Raw genomic sequence first — 21,560 nt, forward strand, 5'->3', positions numbered from 1 at the left:
TGCAGTGTTCCTTGCAAGGTGTGAAGAAAGAACCAGAAAGATAGTTGACATTGGTGGAGAAGATGAAATTACCCTCGTCTTTTTTCACTGTGCATGTAGAACACTTTGCAGAGATTTTTGAACGTTGCATGCATGCGAAATTGAAATTCCTGAACGTTGCAGAGGAATTGTCTGACTGTGTTGCGTCTGAATTTGCCATTAAAAATCCGTTAATGCATACGCTTGGCTCACCTTTGGTAGTTAGTGGAATTCTTCCTTCTCACTTGAGCTCTGGTGTTGTCGGTGCTTTCAATCGTTGTTGTTGCTTGAGGTGGACCATCATTGTGTTGTCTAAAACGCACTTTGGTTGGTTGTGTGTAAAGTGCAGTGTGGAGTTGTTGGTGTGAACCAAGCCAATTGTCCCGTGATGGTGGTTTGGTCAGAAGCTTGGATGTTTTGAGGTAAGGTTTGATGAGGTAGAAGAAGGAAGGCGTTGAACAGTGCCAATGATAATCTATTAGCTCCTTTCATAACTGATTATGCTTCATCGATTATGTGCTTCATTTTAAAGCATATTTGATTATGCAAGTAGGTGAGTGATTAGGGCGTTGTATTTTTCTCTTTATTTTCGTGTTGTGTGATTTCATTGTGCATAGTGGCACTTGTGTTGTTTTGTATGAAGTTTAAACATTGTAAATTAGGATTTAAGTGTACAATATTAAACATGTGATGGAAAAGTTTGAAGCTGAAAGTTTCAGTTCTTGTTCAAGTGCGCGCAACTGTTGTTGTCCTTGTTTTTTATTTTGCTGTTTGAGGATTGTGTTTTATTTTTTAAACAAGTATTTTTATTGTGTAAAGAAAGATCTTGGTCCTTGCAAAGTTCACATTCCTTCACAAGTATAAGTTTCACTACTTTCACTTATGTGGATTTGTTTTACAATATTTGGATGATTTTTTTAGAGCAATTTTAAAATTATATGTATTTAGTAAAATAATTAGTATCAATTTATAAATAAATTAAGTTTGATTTTTAAAAATGGCATTTTTTATTATTAATTTTAATTTTTTATAAACAATTTTATCTAAATATATCTTACTCAAATTTTAAGGTCTTGACAGAATGACGGTCAAATATGAAATAAGGGGGGTGTTGTTTCATTCGTGTGTCATAGTTGGCTCCTTATTTAGATCATTAACAACAGATTCGTGCCCAAAATGTTTTATATGCTGATCTTTAGGTTTCTTTTGCGGTGTGGCTGGACAAATACAAAAAGTAGATTATATGAATGTTATTTGTATATCTGAATTTAATTTACATGATATTAATTTAAATATGTTTATTTGATTTTAAATTTGATTTTAATTCATTTATATTCATTGCTGATAAAAAAAAAATGTTTATTCGAAGATTTTGAAATTATTATAGAATAGTCAACGATGTTGGTAGTGTAACTGAATCCCGTTCTAATAATAGGTAGTGAAACTGAACCACATTACTCTTTTGACATGATGATCAATATAGTTATAGCATGTTGTATTTTTCATAACTTTTTTTGAAGGGTGGATAACGATGGATAAAGTAGATCGAGAGTTGATGGAATAAGATGTTGAAGCCTTCCTGTCACAAGTTTGTGAGAAAAATTATAGATAAAAGTTAGAAATGCTATAACTAATGGAATGTGGAGAGATTATAAAAATAATTAAGATGTTAAATTAGATCCGTAAATGTATAACAATTTTCTTCTACGACTTTATTGACTTTATAACTAATTTGGTAGGCATACCATGACAATATATAATTTTGTTACCATTTCTAGATGTGTTGGGTTTGAAATGGGTACAACATGAATAAAAGGAAGAATGTTGTTCCTAAGTCATCTATAGGTATACGCGAGTTCACTAATGTTGTGTTTGAATTAAGGAGGAGATTTGTGAGAAAAGGGAGATAGTGGATTTGTGAGGATTAGAGATGATGTATGAGGATGTGTGATGTTGTTTGGATTGAGGGATGATAGAGTAGATTTGTAAGGATGGTTTATTGAAATTTGTGACTGATGAGATAATTGAGAGGGATTTAGAAATTATTTTAAAGGTGTAAAATGTAAGTTTACAAATTTATCATTGTTGTTAAAAAAATTTGAATAATAAATTAAGATATTTTTTTTTAGGTTTGAGTTAATTAATTTTTTTAATATATAATATCCATAATTATTTATATTTTTAATAAAAATTAAAAAATATAATAGAAAATAATTTTGTATTAAATTGAAATAAATGTATTAAATATATTAAAGTTTATGAAAATAATATTTATTATTATATATATTTGTTATTTTATATAACTATATATGTGTTATTGATATTATAATTTGTTTTTCTTTTATTATTTTCATTATTTATAGTTATATGTTGTTATTAATAGTATAATTAAATATTTTTAAATTTTTTGAATAAAGTTATGTAATATTTAATTTTGTATATTGTAATAAAACGCATAATTTGGGTAAAATGTAAGAATCCTACATGGAATCAACACAAATCTCTTCCTTTGTGTGAAGAATGAAAAAAGGCTTCTACCCTCTCTCTCGTCCACCCCCCCCCCCCCCTCCACTCTTAAAAAGAAACATTCCATATCTCCTACCTCCTCATTACACATACATGGAAACAAACATAGTGTAAGTGAAAAAATGATATGGACCTATGCAATGTTCTCAAGATCATGAGTTTACTCGAATGCTCGCACGAGTCAGCGAGTTTGGAGGGCCAACCGAGGTGACTCGGTCGACCGATCGGGATCAAAGTGGATCGGAGCGAGGCGTCACGTGCGGTTCGGTGGATCAGAGGATCGATAGAGGTTGTTGATCCTTGATTGTGACTTGTGCGCGACCATTTTTGGACAAAAAAAATGAAACTTGGTTGCTCAAGTGGAGAGAATGAGGTTTTGCAGTGGCGATGCAAGGTCCGATAATATTTTGTGGCGGCTTTGATGGTCTTGTGCGGTGAGGGCGCACGCTCCAGTGAGGTTGTGACAATGGAAAAAAAATTAAGAAATTAAATGGGATGGTGTGTGGTGCATGAAAGTGAAGAGGTGTTGCCCAAAAATAAACCCTAATTTCAAAAAATCTAATCCAAAAAATTTGGGCTTGGCCCATTTTTAATATCTAGCCCGTTACAATCCTAATTCAAATTAAGTCATTGGAGAAGTGTTTTGTAGTTGCAAGAGGAAGTGAGCAACAATATTAATTTAAAACCCTAATTAAGCATGGTTTATTTGGGTCTTACTTGACCCATTTAAAATGTTATAAGTCCTAATAATTGTAATTCACACCAAATTTCTAATCTTTTTTTAAGTCATGTATAAATATATATTGTAACACTGTTCGTAACTCTTACGAGTCGAGTTACGAATTTGACAACATTGAACTTGCGCCTACTGACAACAATGGTGGACAAAACATGGTTGGGCAATAGGGTCGGTGGAAGATGGACGACCCATGCATATAGTAATATTGTTGACACTCTTCAACAGTCTGGATTAGTGGGGATAACAAAAAATAATGTTAAAAATAGACAAAAAAAAGTCTTAAAGACCGATGACATGAGGTGCACGACTTATTTGTTGGACTTAGTCGATTTGTGTGGAATGAATTCACAAGACGTTTTGAGGCTAAACCTGAAATCTAGAATTACTATCAAGGTAATGAACAAAGCTTTATTATTTATTGTCATGCTGAATAATTTATGAGATGCTAATGTGTTCTTTTGGATGTTAATTTTTAAGCAAATTCCTCTACAACTAAGTGGAGAGAGTTAATCCCATCAAACACTATGATTTGATAAAGGAACTGTGGCGTATTGATTGCGTTAATGGACATACAGTAAGGATAACTCGTCATTCAATGATGACACCTCGAGGAGCCTGCTTTTGATGTTGTAGCTTACCAACCTCCTCCATCACCCCATTGGTGGATTCATATGGTCCAGGTCCCACACAATCTATGGCATCAATTGGTACGTCTTCATCTTGGAGTTAAAAAAAGAAAAGTCCCATGGTTAATGTCATGGATATGCAATTTGACAAGTTGACTATAAAGTTATATGTATTTGTTGATGCAATTGACACAATAAATACATTGATAGAAAATTTGTCTACCATTACTGAACGTCAAGTGATGGTTGGTGAATGACAGGTGTAGACAGTTGAAAGAAGAAACAAACATCTAACTTAGCACATGATCATCTTGCATAAGATTTCGACATTCTAGTACTCTAGGACTAACATTTGAGAAATATTAGTGAATATGAACATACATGATAAAAAAATCCAGTGTTAAAATTTTGTGTGTAGTAATCTGTCCCATACAAAGTACCTTTTCAACATGCCCCACATTAATGTTTGAATAAGTTATTGAATTTTATGAATGAGAGTGGTTAACATTGATGATCATAAATTTTTTTTAGACTATTGTGTTGTTATAACATTTATATATATGTAATCTTCAAATACCTTTTTTAGAAGTAATTTAACATTAAATTACTACTTAATATACATTATGCACATATACTCTTTTGTTTAACATTATACAATATTTTAATAATTTTATTATTAGATTTATTTAAAATATTTTTATTTTGAAACATGAAATATGTATTGACTAATATTTTCATATGTGTAAAGTTTTGTAGTGATGACTTTTTCTACCTCAAGTAAAAGATAAAAGATAGAGAAGTGCTAGGGAAAGGAAAAGATAGGTTCGCCCATTGTTAGAGAAGTGCCTCGTGTAAACCCACTAGTAATTGAGGGCCTCTTAAATCAGACACACTTATTCAACAAAGATGATCAAATGATTGAGTATGAGAAGTGTTTTTACAATCGATTTTTTCTAACACCAAAAGTAATGAATTTCCCATACTTTGCCCAATCAAGTGTATACTTTCACCATCATCTACAATTTCAGAGTTTGGAACATTTTGCGTGAATAACCTCTTTGTACTACGAAGATTTGATATGAGTATTTTATTTAAACCTCAAAGTCACATAACTTGGCAACCTCTATACTGAGGTTAATAAGACAAAGATTAAAATAAAACTTGCAGATTGGATGACTATGGCTAATATGAAGTATGAAGGTAAGAAACTATCGTTTTCCAACTTCCTTGAGGATCTCAAATACAATTGTGATATGACATTGAGTTCCATGTTCAGACCACAAGTGTAAGGTAGAAATGTTAGAAATGCAGGTCGTTTGAACATTAATGATAGATTTCTACATTATGTTTTTGTGAATATTTTGAGTCCACGGTCCAACAATTTTGAACAACTACGGTAGAAAGACATTTTTTATGTTATGGGTCATGAAAAATAATATTTTGATTAATTGACCTCATCACATCATGCAACTGAAAAGTGTCACAATTTAGTGAAATATAATGTATAAAGTTAGGCATTTATAAATTTTATTTGTTGATTAATCTATGATCCAACCCTAATTTGAGAAGTTTAGAGTTGAATAATATGTTTTGAATCATGAGATTAATGAAGCCATTTGATCCCAACTTTCTATTAATCTCATGAAATTAAGGATAGATGGATCAAAGGGCTAGATAGGATGAAAAGAGAAGCAAACCTTGTCCCATATCCAAATTCGCTCAAGCTCGCCCTAGCGCTAGGTTCTCGCTTGAGTCTCACCTAAGCGAGAATGCACCAGAGACCAAGCTTGTTCCAGTGCCAAGCTCGAGGTCTCGCCCAAGACTCATCCAAGGAAGAATGCTCTAGAGAGAAGGGTTTTTAATTAGATATCTCGCTCAAGGGAGATATGGCTAGCTTGAGCGAGATGTCACTTACCCAAAGCTTGAAAAAAGGTTACATACGAAGAAGGATAGGAGAAAAGGAGTCCTGGAGGAAACCCTAGAAGTTGTACATGAAGGAGAAAGGCTCTCAACTCTCTCCTTTTGATTTCCATAATCTTTTAGAGTGCGTAATGGCTACCATGAGTGTTCTTTCCTTCCTTTGGGATTGAATATAACTCTTTCAAACTCTTATGCATTTTGATAATATTTATATATGATTTTCTGTTCCTATTTGATATTTTTATTTTTATTTTATGCTTAAAGCTTAATTCTATTCTTGAATTAGATCTTTGGATATGACTAGCAAGTATTTATGAGAATTTGATCTAAATGAAACTACTTGATATATTTTGATGCTAATATTATATTTTAGTATATCAAATGCTTTATAACATCTTTTCTTAATGCTAAGAAGTATGCTAAATAATCGAGGAATCAATGTTTAGGAGATGATATTAATAATTTCATAATTGAGGAATAAATGTGAATGAAGCTTTATGTTATATCAATATAACATAATTCAAAATATTTTATATTTTTATGTATCCAAAAGACGGGATTAGTGAGAGAGATTAACTTCATTCCCAGATTTATTAACTAAACCCTTATAATCATTTACTCTCTTTTTATTTAATTTACAAACAAAAATTATTCACACAATACCAATATATATTGAATCAAATTATTTTACACAGTGATATTTAATGAGTGCTACAAGTAAAATTTTAAGAAAAAAATGTTCCTTGTAGATTGAGATCTTTCTTTTTGAAACAAAATATGACATTGATACACTTGCCCAAAAAGTCAAGAAGTTTTTTGCAACACAATATTAATATATCTTGAATCAAATTATTTTACACAATATTTAATGAATGTTACAAAGTAAAATTTTACACTTGTCGCGAGAGTCAATAAATCTAACTTAATGCAATTAACAAGCTTTTTGCAACAATTACCAAAAGTTTAATGACTCTTGCCACAAGTATACATATACAATTTTATAAAAATATTTAAAATATATCAATATAAAATGTACCATATTTCAATTTTAACAATCAATTAAATTTAACTACATACAATAAGTTTAAGGTTATCGATATAACTAATAATTATTTTAGTAATAAACAATCTTTACCAATATAATGTTTAGAAAGAAAAAAAAAACCTAATGTTGAGGATTTGAGAAAGAAATAGGTGAGGTCTGTCCGAGGGGAACTCTGTGGAATCAAGTGAAAGAGGAAAGAACGATGTTTCTGAGTGCGACGGCGATCGGTGCGTTACTGGGTTTGGGAACCCAGTGTTATTCCAATGCTCTCCGGAAACTCCCCTACATGCGCCGTATCCATCTTTCTCTTTCTTTGTTTCGGTGAATGCCAATTCTTCAATTCCATTTTTAATCGATTTCATTGGTTGATGTATTTGGGTGTAGATCCGTGGGAGCACGTGGTGGGAATGGGGTTGGGTGTTGTGTTTGTGACCCAGCTTCTCAAATGGGAGGCCCAGGTCGAACGTGACCTCGACAAGATGCTCGAAAAGGCCAAGGCCGCCAACGAAAGACGTTACATAGGTTTTCTTTCTTTTCATTCCCAGACTCTTTTTTTTTTTTTCAATTGCCCACCCCAAAACCTCAATTGCACTTGATTTTAGGTTTTCCTCGTCAATTCTTATACTTTATGATTTTTTGAATATTTTGGCCGTTTGGGGGTGTGGGGAAATGAAATGTGGCTTGTTTTCCTTGGATTGGCCTTTGCAATGGTTGTTGTGGATTGTTAGATATGTGGGTAAGAAAAAGAGAGAAGGTTTGCATATGAGTGCGTGGTTTGATTTGAATCACGTCCCCCTTTTGTCCATTTTGGGATTGGATAATCAGTTTCGGTTCAGAGTGCTTTGAGGAAGATGTTAGTGTTTCATTTGGTCTTTAGTTAATACAGTGTGTGAAAATGTTAGACTAGAAGAGATGATAACGTGAACAGTGAATACTGGAAATAAATCACTTAATAATTTGATTTTAAACTGCCATGACGTAGTTTAATATGAAATGTGGCTAGCTAGCATAAGAATCTGATTCTTTTTTAAGCCCGTGATTGTAATGGTAATAAGGATTTTGTTTGTTTCTCGAGAGATGATTTATTGGAACACTTAGTTTTGGAACTTGTAATAGCCATGGGGCTACTACAGTTTTAATGCAATGAGATGACTTAAGTTTTTTGCAATGGTGGTGAAATTTTGGTGTCTGATGCTTTGGGGACGTGATTGCTCCAGCAAGATATTATATTCTTCTTGTGTTTCTCATTGTGTTATTGATTCTCTTTCAGCTTTTCAAGTCGAGAGTTTTCTATTTTCCATCGGTTTATTGTTTGACTTTTTAGAATTTGATGGTAGTTTCTGAATCATGTTCCTTATCATCAACTTAGTATTATGCTTTACATGTTTTTGTATTGTCAGCTGCTCTGTAATTGAATGCTTTGGATATGGTGTTTTGGGGTGTCATTCGTTTACTCTGGTGTTTTTACATTGTCATTTTATTACCTCATCACATCTTATTAATTTTGCATTGCAGATGGAGATGATGATTGATGCATGTCCTCAAAGATTGGGGCAGTGGGTAGAAATAATCATGAAATATGTTGAACTTGTTGCTTTTGTTTTCTGATTTCATGGTGTTATGTTTGTAAGGCTGTTAACATTTTCATGCTAATCAGCCTATTTTTTGCACAAGCATTGTGCAAGCAGTGAAATTGTTATAGATGATAATGTTCTGGCCTTGTGGTTTCGTTGGTAATAATTAAATCACGGTAGCAGTGAAATTGTTATATGAAAATATTTTATTCGCTATTCTTTCTTCTTCTTTTATCTCTACTCCAATATCATGTTATATTTAATTAGAATACTTGTGATTTGTGGAGAACATTGATGTTTCTTAATATTTTTTTACTTTACAATGATTATTCATGCTTTGTTATTTGATTTGTGATATTTAATTTTATACATAGTCTTACAAAACACTATGTTATTTGTTATATCTATTTAGCAATTTTAGTTTATGTTTTGTTTCCTTTTTATTTTATTAATTTCATATATATGAATATTTTTTTAATTTAATATTTTATTTTTCTATGATAGTTATGAACATGTCAAATTTTGTAAAGTATGAGTTGTTGTCACATCCTTGAAGGGTTAAAAGTTGAATATCTTGTTGTAGAAGACTTTCTTATTTTATGGAACAATAAAAGAAAGATATGACTACCCAAAAACAGTAATTCTCCTAAAAGCCTATTACAATTGGATGCATTGTGTCATGTTTAGAATTACTTCCAAATTAAAAGTTTAAGTGGAGAAAACAATTTTGATGATGATATGTTAGAGAAGATATTCTTCACTTTTTTTTCAACTAATTTGCTACTACAACAATATCATTAAAAAGGTTTTAGAAACTATTATAAATTAATTCAATGTGTTTTAAAAAAATTATCAGGTTCGTTCGACTAGTTCTGCTCTATTCTTAGAAGTGAACTAAATGTAACATTTGATTCATATTTTTATGGTCGCACCAATAACCATGATTATGGAGATGACCATAAAGGAATTTTTTAGAATACTTCTTTTTATCTTAAGTGGGACAACAATATAAAAGAAAAAGAGAAAAGGGTGAAAAAGTTAGAATAAACATGAAAATATATGCTACCATTTTGGTGTTAAAGGCCATTGGAGGAATAAACCAAACATCTTGTTGAACTCAACCAGGAATCACTTAAAAAGGAGAAAAACTTTTACATTTTGCTTATGAAAATGGTGATTCTAATCATGGTCATATGGATACTATTCATCTTGATATTGTTGGTTTCTTTGTTGAACCAAATGAGAGTGTTTAGAAACATTTTTTTTTAATATTATGTTCTTAAATTATGCTTTTATACTTAATATAATGTCTCATGTTTTTAATTAATTTTTTTTAATATATGTTTTATACACTCACTCCTGACTCAATATCAACACGTATCAAAGAATTATAAATATACATGTAATATAAAATTAACAAATTTAATCATGCATACAATTCAATAAAAAAATATTAATTATAAATAATTAAATTATTTATAAATAATATTATTTTAATTACAATCTAACTAATTAAGAATTCTATTCAAATAATTAACATAATATAAATTAACAAATTATAAATTAATAATAACTACAATTAACATAATATAAATTAATAATAATTACAAAAAAAATTATAAATACTAAAATATACAAATTATAATAAACACTAAAGTATATAAATTATCATAAATATTAAAAAAATTTAAAACTGCACCAACCTGCAGTGGCGGTGGTGATGGGCAGACGACAGTGGTGGGCAACGACAACAACAAAACAAAGAAAAGCGCAGTGGTGGAAGCAAAACGATGAAGAGCGCGATGGTGGCAGTGGCGTCACACACAGTGGTGACAGAAAAACACAAACAAGAACCTAAAGCAATGGACCGAATGGAAGAATGAGCAATGAGGGTGGAAGAAGAACTTACAAAAGCAATGAGTTGAAGAGAGTTGAAGCCAAAACAAAGCCAATGAGTGCAAAGAAGATGAAATGAAAATGCAGATAACAAAAGCGTAAGTGACGGGTTTCGAATTAGGGTAAATAACGGAGGTATAGACAGTGGTTCTTAAGTAAAGCTGTCGTTTATAGAAACAACCAAAAAACCGTCGTCTATTTTCCCAGTAATTGAAATATGCAATGATTTTACAAGGAACCCCTGTCTATACCTTTGTTTTATTTTCAAAAACGTCACCGCGTTTTGATGGACAACGTTTGACAATGAAACTGATGTATATTAGCTGTCGTAAATGAGTTTTTCTGCACTAGTGTAGGGGTATAATATGTATAATCCCAAAAAATATGTAAATAAAAATAAATTATTAATAAATATTAAGGATATTTATATTACTAGCAAGAACTTAACTAAATAATTAAATTTTAAGAGTTCAAAGTATAGGATAAATAATAAGATTACAATAGAGATAAATCAATTACGGGTGAAAATCTTAAGATAATAAATGACGAATTCACTATTGAATAAACTTGAGAGTTAACTTGCTTTCTTTACTGTTTTACAATCGTCTACTTTAATTTTTCACCTAACAATCTTAATCCCATTTTGTCTTTACTGTTATTTCTAACCTTTGTTGTTTGTAGATAAATTTTGAATATTGATTGACTAGATTTATTATTGGATTCGTTCGAAGACGACATGAGATCATCTGACCCATCTATACTATCATCTTTTTGGTGTTAGGGGGTCTAACACTGCATTAGACGGTCTATGCTGAAATCATTTTAATTTGATTGTGAAAATGACAACAATCAATGTGCTTACTAACTAAAGATGAGGATTCATGGTTGTTTTGCTCATATACATATGCGTAATCTTAATAAGTTGATTTCTAAAGATTTGGTTAATAGTCTTCAAAAGCTTAAGTTTGAGAAGGAAAAGGTATGTAGAGTTTGTCAAAAAGGGAAAACAAACTAAAACTTATTTCAAACAAAAAAATTATGTTTCAACTACTAGACCCTTGAGTTGTTACATATGGACTTGTTTGTCCTTCAAGAACCATGAGTGTTGAAGGAAATTACAATGCACTTGTCAGTGCAGTTGGTTTTATAGATTCACATTGACTTTATTTCTAGTATTCAAGAATGATGATTTTAAGCTTGTCAAACTTTTACAAAACAAAAAGGTTGATGCATTAGTTCTATTAGGAGTGATCATGAGGGAGAGTTTCAAAATGATCAATTTAACTCTTTTTTGTTAGAAACATATGATTAGACATAATTTTTCAACACCTAGGACTCAACAACAAAAATGGAGTTGTAGAAAAGAAAAATAGGTCTTTAGAGAAATTTTCAAGAACCGTGTTAAATGAAAACTCTTTATGTAAGTATTTTTAGGCTGATGATGTTAACATTGCATGTTAAGTACTTAATAGCATGCTAACAAAGCCTATTCTTAAGAAAATATTGGACATTTTAGAGCTTTTGGATGTAACTCTTTTGTATTAAATAATGGCAAAGAAAATATTGTCAAGTTTGATGCAAAAACAAATGAAGGTATCTTCTTAAGTTACTCATCAAATAATCATTCATAGAGAATATACAACAAAAGAGTTTTGACAGTAAAAGAATTTGTTCATGAAAGTGTTACAAAAGAATGATTAAGGTGATGATGATTTACTAGATATCTTCACCAAACTACACTTGAGTAAGCCAAACAATCAAAATGGTTCTGATGAGACTAATGTTGAACAAGAACTTCACAAGGATCCTCCAAAAGAATGAAGAATTCCTAGAGATATCTCATTTGACAATGTGATTGGCTAAATTGAAAAATGAGTATCTACCAGATGTTAGTTAAATAATCCATGTAACACAATGATATTTTAAAAATTGAACATTGAATATCTGCTATGTATGAAGAACTTAATCAATTTGTTGATAATGATGTTTGGATGCTTGTACGTAGAACGAAAATATGAATGTAATAAAGCACAAAATGAATTTAAAAAAAATGTAATAAGGACAAAATGAATTTAAAAAAAAATGGATGAACTAGGTAGTATAACAAAAATATAACAAGGTTTTAACTAAAAGTTATAATAAAAAAAAAAGAAATCGAATTTGATGAAACATATAGTGAGTGTTTGGAGAGCCAAATTCTTATCTTCATTTTGGATTTCCAATGTCTGAAACCCTCAGGGGGGTACTCCAACGAGTCGAATTCTGATGAGATTTCAGAAGTTGAAAACCTAAAAATGGAGGTAAAAATTTGATTTCCTAAAAACTGAATTCTCACTAAGTGATCGATGCTATTCCAGGAAGTAAAATTCTCCTTAAATCTATTCCAGGAATTTATTTTTAAAAATGTCTGATTTTTATAATTCGGGCGTAATTTGATAAACTAAATCTATTTTCCTTCTTAAATGAAACCTTTTCAGTTTTTCTTTTTCTTTCAAATGCTGTAGTAATAAAGATTTTAATGGCGAACCACACTTAAAAAAATAATATATATTTTATATTGATTAAAAGAAAATAAAAAATTGACATAATAAATCACAAATAAATTTATATAAAAGACTAAAACAATATTTCCAATACAACTTATAGATAGTATATGTATAATTTTCTTCTTTTTACATATTATTTTTCTCATTCATATTCATTTACTATGATTCCAATTCATGCTTAACTAAGGCAAACTAAAAAATAAAAAGAATTCACATCACATGTATTAATGGGCACGGTATATTAAACTAAAAACTTATTTACAAAAAAAAAAATCTCAAAATTTAGTGTTAATCTTTCTTGTTTTTTTTTTTGTTTTTTTTTAATGTCTTTAACTTTAAAATATGTCCTTTTTGGACTTCAAAGTATTTTAGACAACGTTTTATATGAAAAAGGTGGTTTATTAGATAACACTTAAGAGAAATTAAAAGTGATGTATTTTAAAATTAAAACTAACTTGTTAATAGATTAAAATATAACCTTATCATGAAAATAAATAAAAAGGTGTACTAGAAGTGAGTGTGGGTGTGAAGTTTACCATGGATTGCATTGGCCCGTGAACTACATTGGATAAGTTTTAAAGACCTAAAAGAAGCTATCTATTTTGTTCCATTAGAGGCTTTCAATGATTCCATTGCAACCCCCAATTGACTTTTTTTTTCTCATTATCATATTAGATTTTAACTATGCTTTTGCTCCTTTTCATTTTCCTACATTAAAATAAATTGATACATGCATCATACAATATTGATTATATTAGTTTTGAGACTTATCTCAACAATATTTATTTTCTCTTTCTTTTATGACCCATTTGGTAAAATTGATTAATCTCCACTAAAATGAAGTTTATGTATTATAATTTAATCTTATTCTTTAAAACTTATAGAGATATAAGCATGCTAGAGAAGTAACAAATTCGAAGTGCAATATTGAAAAATATAGCATTATGAATTATTGAGTGATGAATCGAAATTAGATTAAAAACTTCCAATTAGTGGATTGGTATGGAGCGGTGGACATAAAATAAAGTACACGAGTTAATTAACATTTGTTTTGGCATCAATTAGGATAATAGTAACATTATAGAGTAGAGAAAGCATAAAAAATGGTTTTGGAGTAGCCAAAAGGGTTACGTGCAACCAACAATAAAGACGAAAGGCTACAAAAGGACATTTGGTTTCGTAACTCAAACCAAAAAAAATGTAAAAAATATAGCATTCAATTCATTTTTTTTTTCTTTTATTTGATCCTAGCTTGAATTTCTTGATTTCTTTGTATTTTATTGTATACAACAAAAACAGAGTGAGGGTTGGTTTGAGCTTAAAACAGTTTAAGGGGGTTTCGTGGAGGTGAAAGTGATTCGTTGATCAAGACTCTTTGACTTTGTTAAAGCAAGGACAGAATAAGGTTTGAAAAGCTATGCTGATACAAAAAGTTTATTTATATATAAAAGTTATTTAACAGATAAATATTAGAAGAAAAGAAAGAGAAAGTAGAATAAAATTATTGATTTGATGAGAAATAAAAAGTAATAGTAACAGTTATTACCAACCCAAATACCTAAACTCAGTTCATCAAGATTTAAGAAAGGATATTGGTATTCAACTGCTCGTTTTCTCATTGGGTCTCATTCATGTTCAGCCACAACACTAGAAAACCAAATCTGCTACACCTATTCCTCTATCACTGTGCCTCACCCAACAACTACTGTATCTTCTTCCCCTAACCCCATATCTTCATCATCTCATACTTTTCAATTCTATTCCTTCTTTCTTTTCTTCTCAGAGTCAAACTCTCACCACTGTTACATTAATTCTATATGCTATCTTTACTATATTTGCTATTGGACCTTTTCCTTCCCTTATATTTCCCTTGCTGTCTACTGTTTTCTGATCCATCTTCACCTTTTAAGTGTTCATCTAATGCTCCCTCTTCTCTCTCAATGGCAAGGAAAGGTGTTTGACTTTTAAGTGTTGTGTTCTGATTTACAGTCTCTCATCTCTCATTTGTCACCCTTTTCGATGCTCTCTTGCCACACGCATGCAGCAGATACCACTCATCTCCAACTCATGCCTTGCCATGCCTTCATCTATAGACTTCCATCTTCACATGTACACACTTCAAAAGAACCATAAAAACATAGCTCACAAGAACAAACATTCCCGTCTTCCAACTCCAACTCCCAGCACCATAATTTTTCCCCTGCTTTCATATTCCATCATTAGGAGCAACTTTCATTGCTACTTGAAACAAAACAATCCTCTGTCAAGTTTGTGAGTGTTTGAAAGTTGGAAAGTAGAGCAACCCAAATGGCACATATAATGAGGTTTTCAACACTCGTAGTTGTGTTGCTTTTTTGTGTTTCTCCTACGCTTGTAGTCCTTGGTCTGGGCTACTCAGATCACACTACTAGAGTGCTGTTGGAAGTGAAGAAGTCTTTTGTGCAAGACCCACGAAATGTTCTGAGTGATTGGTCAGAAGATAACATTGACTACTGCAGTTGGAGAGGGGTGTCATGTGAATTGAACTCAGACTCAAACTCAATTTCAAACTCTTTAGATGGTGACTCCATGCAAGTGGTGGGTCTCAATCTCTCTGACTCGTCACTCACCGGGTCAGTATCACCTTCACTCGGTCGTTTGAAAAACCTGCTCCACCTTGATCTCTCCTCCAACAGCCTCACAGGTCCCATTCCACCCAATCTCTCCAACCTCACTTCCTTGGAATCTTTGCTTCTCTTCTCCAACCAACTCACGGGTCACATACCCAAAGAGTTCGGCTCGCTCAAGAGTCTCCGAGTCATGCGACTCGGTGACAATGCATTAACGGGAACGATTCCCGCTTCTCTCGCCAACCTGAATAATTTGGTCAACCTTGGCTTGGCTTCCTGCGGACTCACCGGGTCTATTCCCAGTCAACTTGGTCAACTCAAACTCATGGAGAATCTGATTCTGCAAGACAACGAGTTGATGGGTCCGATTCCGACCGAGTTAGGGAACTGCTCAAGCCTCACCATCTTCACTGCAGCTAACAACAAACTAAATGGATCAATCCCCAGTGAACTGGGTCGACTCAGCAATCTGCAAATTCTCAACTTTGCCAACAACAGTATATCAGGGAAGATTCCGAGTCAACTCGGTAATATGAGTCAACTCGTTTACCTGAACTTCATGGAGAACCAGCTCGAGGGTACCATTCCACCGTCTCTAGCTCAACTGGGCAATCTTCAAAATCTGGACTTCTCAATGAACAATCTCAGTGGAGGAATCCCAGAGGAGTTAGGCAACTTGGGTGAGCTAGCTTATTTGGTTCTGTCTGGTAACAACCTTAATGGTGTCATACCAAGGACCATATGTTCCAATGCAACAAGTTTGGAGCACTTGATGTTGTCAGAAAGTGGACTTCATGGTGAGATTCCAGCTGAGTTGAGTCAATGCCAGCAACTGATGCAACTTGATTTGTCCAACAATGCACTCAACGGGTCCATACCACTTGAGCTTTATGGGTTGCTGCGGTTAACTGATCTCCGCCTGAACAATAACAGCTTGGTTGGTTCCATCTCTCCCTTCATAGGGAACCTCAGTGGCTTGCAGACCCTTGCTTTGTTTCACAATAATTTGGAGGGTGTTCTGCCGAGAGAGATTGGAATGCTGGGCAAGTTGGAAATTTTGTATCTTTATGATAACCAATTGTCTGGGGCAATACCTGTGGGGATTGGTAATTGTTCTAGCTTGCAAATGATTGATTTTTTTGGAAACCGTTTCAGTGGGGAAATTCCCGTCACTATTGGAAGGCTGAAAGAGTTGAATTTCCTTCACCTTAGACAGAATGAGCTAGTGGGTGAGATTCCAGCAACCTTGGGTAATTGTCATAAACTGAACATTCTGGATTTGGCTGACAATCAGCTCTCAGGTGCAATTCCTGCAACGTTTGGATTCCTCAAGGAATTACAGAAACTCATGATCTACAACAATTCCCTGGAAGGTAATCTCCCTCACCAACTGATAACTGTAGCAAACTTGACCAGAGTGAATCTTTCTAAGAACAGATTGAATGGTAGTATAGCTGCATTGTGTAGCTCTCAATCATTTCTTTCTTTCGATGTTACTGACAACGAGTTTGATGGTGAAATTCCTTCCCAAATGGGAAACTCACCCTCCCTTGAGAGACTAAGATTAGGTAGCAATAAATTTTCTGGAGAAATTCCAAGGACATTGGGAAAAATCCGTGAGCTGTCATTGTTAGACCTCTCAGGAAATTCACTCACTGGACCAATACCAGCTGAGCTTTCTTTGTGCAACAAACTGGCTTATATTGATTTGAACAGTAATTTCCTTTTCGGGCAAATACCATCATGGCTTGGAAGTTTGTCTGAGTTGGGAGAGCTAAAGCTCTCCTCCAATAATTTTTCTGGGCCACTTCCATTAGGCCTATTCAAATGTTTTAAGTTGCTAGTTCTCTCTCTAAATGACAACTCCCTGAATGGAAGTCTCCCATCCGATATTGGTGAACTTGCAAACCTCAATGTCCTCAGACTTGACCACAATAAGTTTTCTGGACCAATCCCTTTGGAGATAGGGAAGCTGATCAAGCTTTATGAGCTCCGACTCTCCAGAAATGGATTCCATGGTGAGATGCCAGCTGAGATTGGAAAACTCCAAAATCTCCAAATCATTTTAGACCTTAGTTACAATAATCTCTCAGGTCTCATCCCACCTTCTCTTGGGACACAGTCAAAGTTAGAAGCTCTTGATCTTTCCCACAATCGACTAACTGGAGAAGTCCCTCCACAAATTGGGGAAATGAGCAGTTTGGGAAAGCTTGATCTCTCTTACAACAACCTTCAAGGAAAATTGGATAAGCAGTTTTCCCGCTGGCCAGACCAGGCATTTGAAGGAAACCTACATCTTTGTGGAAGCCCTCTTGAGAGCTGCCACCGAAATGACGACTCTGGGAATGCAGGCCTAAATGAATCAACAGTAGTGATAATCTCTTCCCTTTCAACTATAGCTGCAATTGCACTTCTGATACTCGCAGTTAGAATCTTTTCCAAAAACAAGCAAGAATTTTGCAGGAAAGCCAGTGAAGTGAATTATGTATACTCTTCTTCTTCATCACAAGCACAGAGAAGACCGCTGTTCCAACTAAATGCAGCTGGAAATAGAGATCTCAGATGGGAAGACATCATGGATGCCACGAACAATCTAAGTGAGGACTTCATGATTGGCTCAGGCGGTTCAGGGAAAATCTACAAAGCTGAATTGGCATCTGGAGAGACTGTGGCTGTCAAGAAGATTTCATCAAAAGATGAATTTCTGTTAAACAAAAGCTTCATAAGGGAAGTTAAGACACTAGGGAGGATTAGGCACAGACATCTGGTGAAGCTAATAGGATATTGTAGCAATAGAAACAAAGAAGCAGGTTGGAATCTGTTGATATATGAGTACATGGAGAATGGGAGTGTTTGGGATTGGCTTCACGGGAAACCAGGCAAGGAGAGCAAAGTAAAGAGCAGCCTTGATTGGGAGACAAGGTTCAAAATTGCTGTAGGATTAGCACAAGGAGTGGAATACCTGCATCACGATTGCGTCCCAAAGATCCTTCACAGGGACATCAAATCCAGCAACCTGTTGCTAGACTCAAAAATGGAGGCACACTTGGGAGATTTTGGACTGGCAAAATCACTAACCGAGAATTATGACTCTAATACTGAGTCTAATTCTTGGTTTGCTGGCTCTTATGGCTACATAGCTCCAGGTAGGTGATCAAACTGCTGGTTTGAATTGACCTTTATCTTACATTATCTTTTGCCTTTCTTTAACCACTCAACAAACTTGTTTGCTATTGGCTTTATTTTCAGAGTATGCATACTCCCTACAGGCAACAGAAAAAAGTGACGTTTACAGCATGGGAATAGTGTTCATGGAACTTGTTAGTGGTAAAATGCCAACAAATGAAATTTTTGGAGATGAGATGAACATGGTGAAATGGGTAGAAATGCACGTGGATAAGCATGGTGAGGAATTGATAGATCCTGAATTGAAACCTCTTTTACCTGATGAAGAGTACGCTGCATTCAAAGTGCTTGAGATAGCCTTACAATGCACAAAAGCTACACCACACGAGAGGCCATCTTCAAGGAAAGCATGCGATCTTCTCCTCCACGTATTCAACAACAGGGTGGTGAACTTTGAGAAGAAGAATTTGGAATATTACAAATGAATTTGTTTTCAGAGGATTGAAACAAACCCTATTAGCATCATGGAAAATTTATGTAAACAATACTCTTTTTTTCACATTATATAGAGACAATGCCATAGTTGCTGCTGTTCAACAGTTCCCAGCTAACACCAAAAATTGGTAAGAACATATTATCAATTTTCAATGGTTCATGCTGATCATATTCTTGAATTACTAATTAAAAGCCCTCATTTTGCATGAGCAATTTATGCCCTTGTCATGTTTCATTTGAAAACTTCTAAATGTTATGAAGAGGAGAGCAATTAGAAATTAAGTGTTTCCCCCTTTTCTATATATTCATATTCCAAAAATAATTCCGATTACAGTTGAAGGTGGAAAATTGGTTGCAGAGATCTGAAATAGGGAAGAAGCATATTTAATTTTGTTTCGATTTTCCAAATGAGTTCGATTTCTGTAGGGGTTTTTTAATTTTTTGTTTTTAATTAATATTTAATAATTTAAAATAAAAACTTAAATTAACTTTTTTATTTAATTCATAACTTTTTTAAGATTATTAAAAAAGACATGTAAATTTTGTAATTATAAAAATTAATGCTGATAAATAATATTAATATTAAATATTAAATTAGTTAATAACTATATTTTTAAGAAAATTTTAATATTATTAATATGAATAATTAATTTTATTAATTTAAATATATAACAATATAAAATAGTATAATTAAAATTTAATGTAATATTTTAAAATATTTATAACAAATTTTTTAATTGAAAATTTATATATATATATAAATATACACACACAATTTTTGTAATAGTGGTTAATAATATAAATTTAAAATAAAAGTAATGTGTAATTAATAATATAATATAATGTATTATTTTAAATACTAAATTAATACATGAATTTGTTAATATCAATTCGTATAATGTCATTTTCAATATATTAATGACATATTGGTAATTTAAATAAAATTATTTAATACATTTAATTAAATAATTTAAAAAATGTAAAATTAATTATTTAATATATTAATTAAAATGATGAAATTAAGAAAATACAATTCAAATGTTAATAATTAATTTGTAAAAGATATTATTATTATTATTATAAAAAATATATATTAGATTCAGTTGATATGAAACTAATATTATTATAGATATAAAGTTTAGATTTTAAAAAATTATGAGTATTATATTGGATAGTAAATTTAATTTTGAAAGATATTATTAAATATTTTTTATAAAAAATAAGCAAAACTTACACAACTTTATAATATCATATTATATTAATGAATTTTTAGTTTTCAAGTTGTGTTGTGAAAATAAATCAATGATATAAGAGTAGAAAGTTGAATTGTGTATTAAATTTTTTTTTAATAATCCGTATGAACAACGTCTTATCAAATGATTAGACAAAGTTAACATATACTACTGTTGTAATTCTTGTTAAAAACAACTTTTTCTTTTAATGTTAGATCACAATTTAATAATATGTAAATCAAATAGATAACTGTGAGAGGGATTTAATTTTAGTATTTTTATATTGGTTAGAATGTTAACTAAGATTACATTCAATTTTTCACAACACAATCAAGTTTTACTAAGGAGGATATTTCTAAAAAATATAAACTAGGTATCTTTGGACTTCAACCACTCTGGACTAAAAATGTCATAAATAGTATGTCAGGATGAAGCAACTAATGAGAAGAGATTTAGATAGAAATTAGTGAGAAATCATATTCATGTGAGGGTGAAGTGTTCATAATTCAACAAACCCTCAACAATCAACTTAGGCCTAAACTTGAATCACAGAGCGAGAATTTTTTTCATACACAATGTAAAATTCTTGACAGTACATATTCTCCCATTGTTGACAATGGGTCGTGTTGTAACTATTGCAAAACTAGGCTGGTTGAAAAATAGAATCTCACTATCAAGATAAAGTTTTATGTGATGTAATGTCCATGAAAGCTTGTCATGTATTATTGGAAAGATCGTGACAATTTGATAAGAAAATCATGCACTAGGGTCATACCAACAAGATTACCTTTACTCACAAGGATAGGAAGTATATACTTCATCCTTTGACACCTTCCCATGTGTTGGAGGAAAAAACAATGAGAAACAAAAGAGAAAAAAAAAACATCTAGCTCTCATAAGACAAGAGCTTAGGAAGATAGAGTTTAGATATGGAAAATTAAACAAAAAGATTGAAGAAAGAAGAGAGTGAAAAGAAAAAGAGAGAAAAGGAATTTTTTTGAAACCCTTTTCTTCAAAAACCTGTGTTGAGTTGACAACAAAGACCGAAAAGTTTCAAGAAATATGAAAACCACAGAAGAAAAAGAAACAAATAAATAAAAATAAAACGGCTTCTAAAGCATGAACTTGTGTCAGTTTAATAAGAAGAACATGTATTTTTCAAGTCATATTTTTCCTAATTATTTCTCAAAGAACCTCATTCTTATTGA

The 21,560-nt window shown here is 32.2% G+C and overlaps 2 protein-coding genes across 2 annotated transcripts; both read left to right on the plus strand.

Annotated features, from left to right (window-relative positions):
- Positions 1 to 6,977: 6,977 nt before the first annotated feature.
- On the plus strand, positions 6,978 to 8,664 carry LOC137811678 (uncharacterized). Its single transcript, XM_068613500.1, has 3 exons — positions 6,978 to 7,167; positions 7,259 to 7,396; positions 8,390 to 8,664. Exons 1-3 carry the CDS (start codon positions 7,077 to 7,079, stop codon positions 8,404 to 8,406), a joined length of 246 nt encoding a protein of 81 aa, XP_068469601.1. The 5' UTR covers positions 6,978 to 7,076; the 3' UTR covers positions 8,407 to 8,664.
- A 5,809-nt stretch (positions 8,665 to 14,473) lies between these two features.
- On the plus strand, positions 14,474 to 19,333 carry LOC137811670 (LRR receptor-like serine/threonine-protein kinase GSO1). Its single transcript, XM_068613491.1, has 2 exons — positions 14,474 to 18,645; positions 18,749 to 19,333. The coding sequence occupies exons 1-2, from the start codon at positions 15,198 to 15,200 to the stop codon at positions 19,108 to 19,110; spliced, it is 3,810 nt and encodes a 1,269-aa protein (XP_068469592.1). The 5' UTR covers positions 14,474 to 15,197; the 3' UTR covers positions 19,111 to 19,333.
- The last annotated feature ends 2,227 nt before the right edge of the window (positions 19,334 to 21,560 follow it).

Source organism: Phaseolus vulgaris, chromosome 2, assembly GCF_000499845.2.
Source record: "Phaseolus vulgaris cultivar G19833 chromosome 2, P. vulgaris v2.0, whole genome shotgun sequence".
NCBI lineage: Eukaryota > Viridiplantae > Streptophyta > Magnoliopsida > Fabales > Fabaceae > Phaseolus > Phaseolus vulgaris.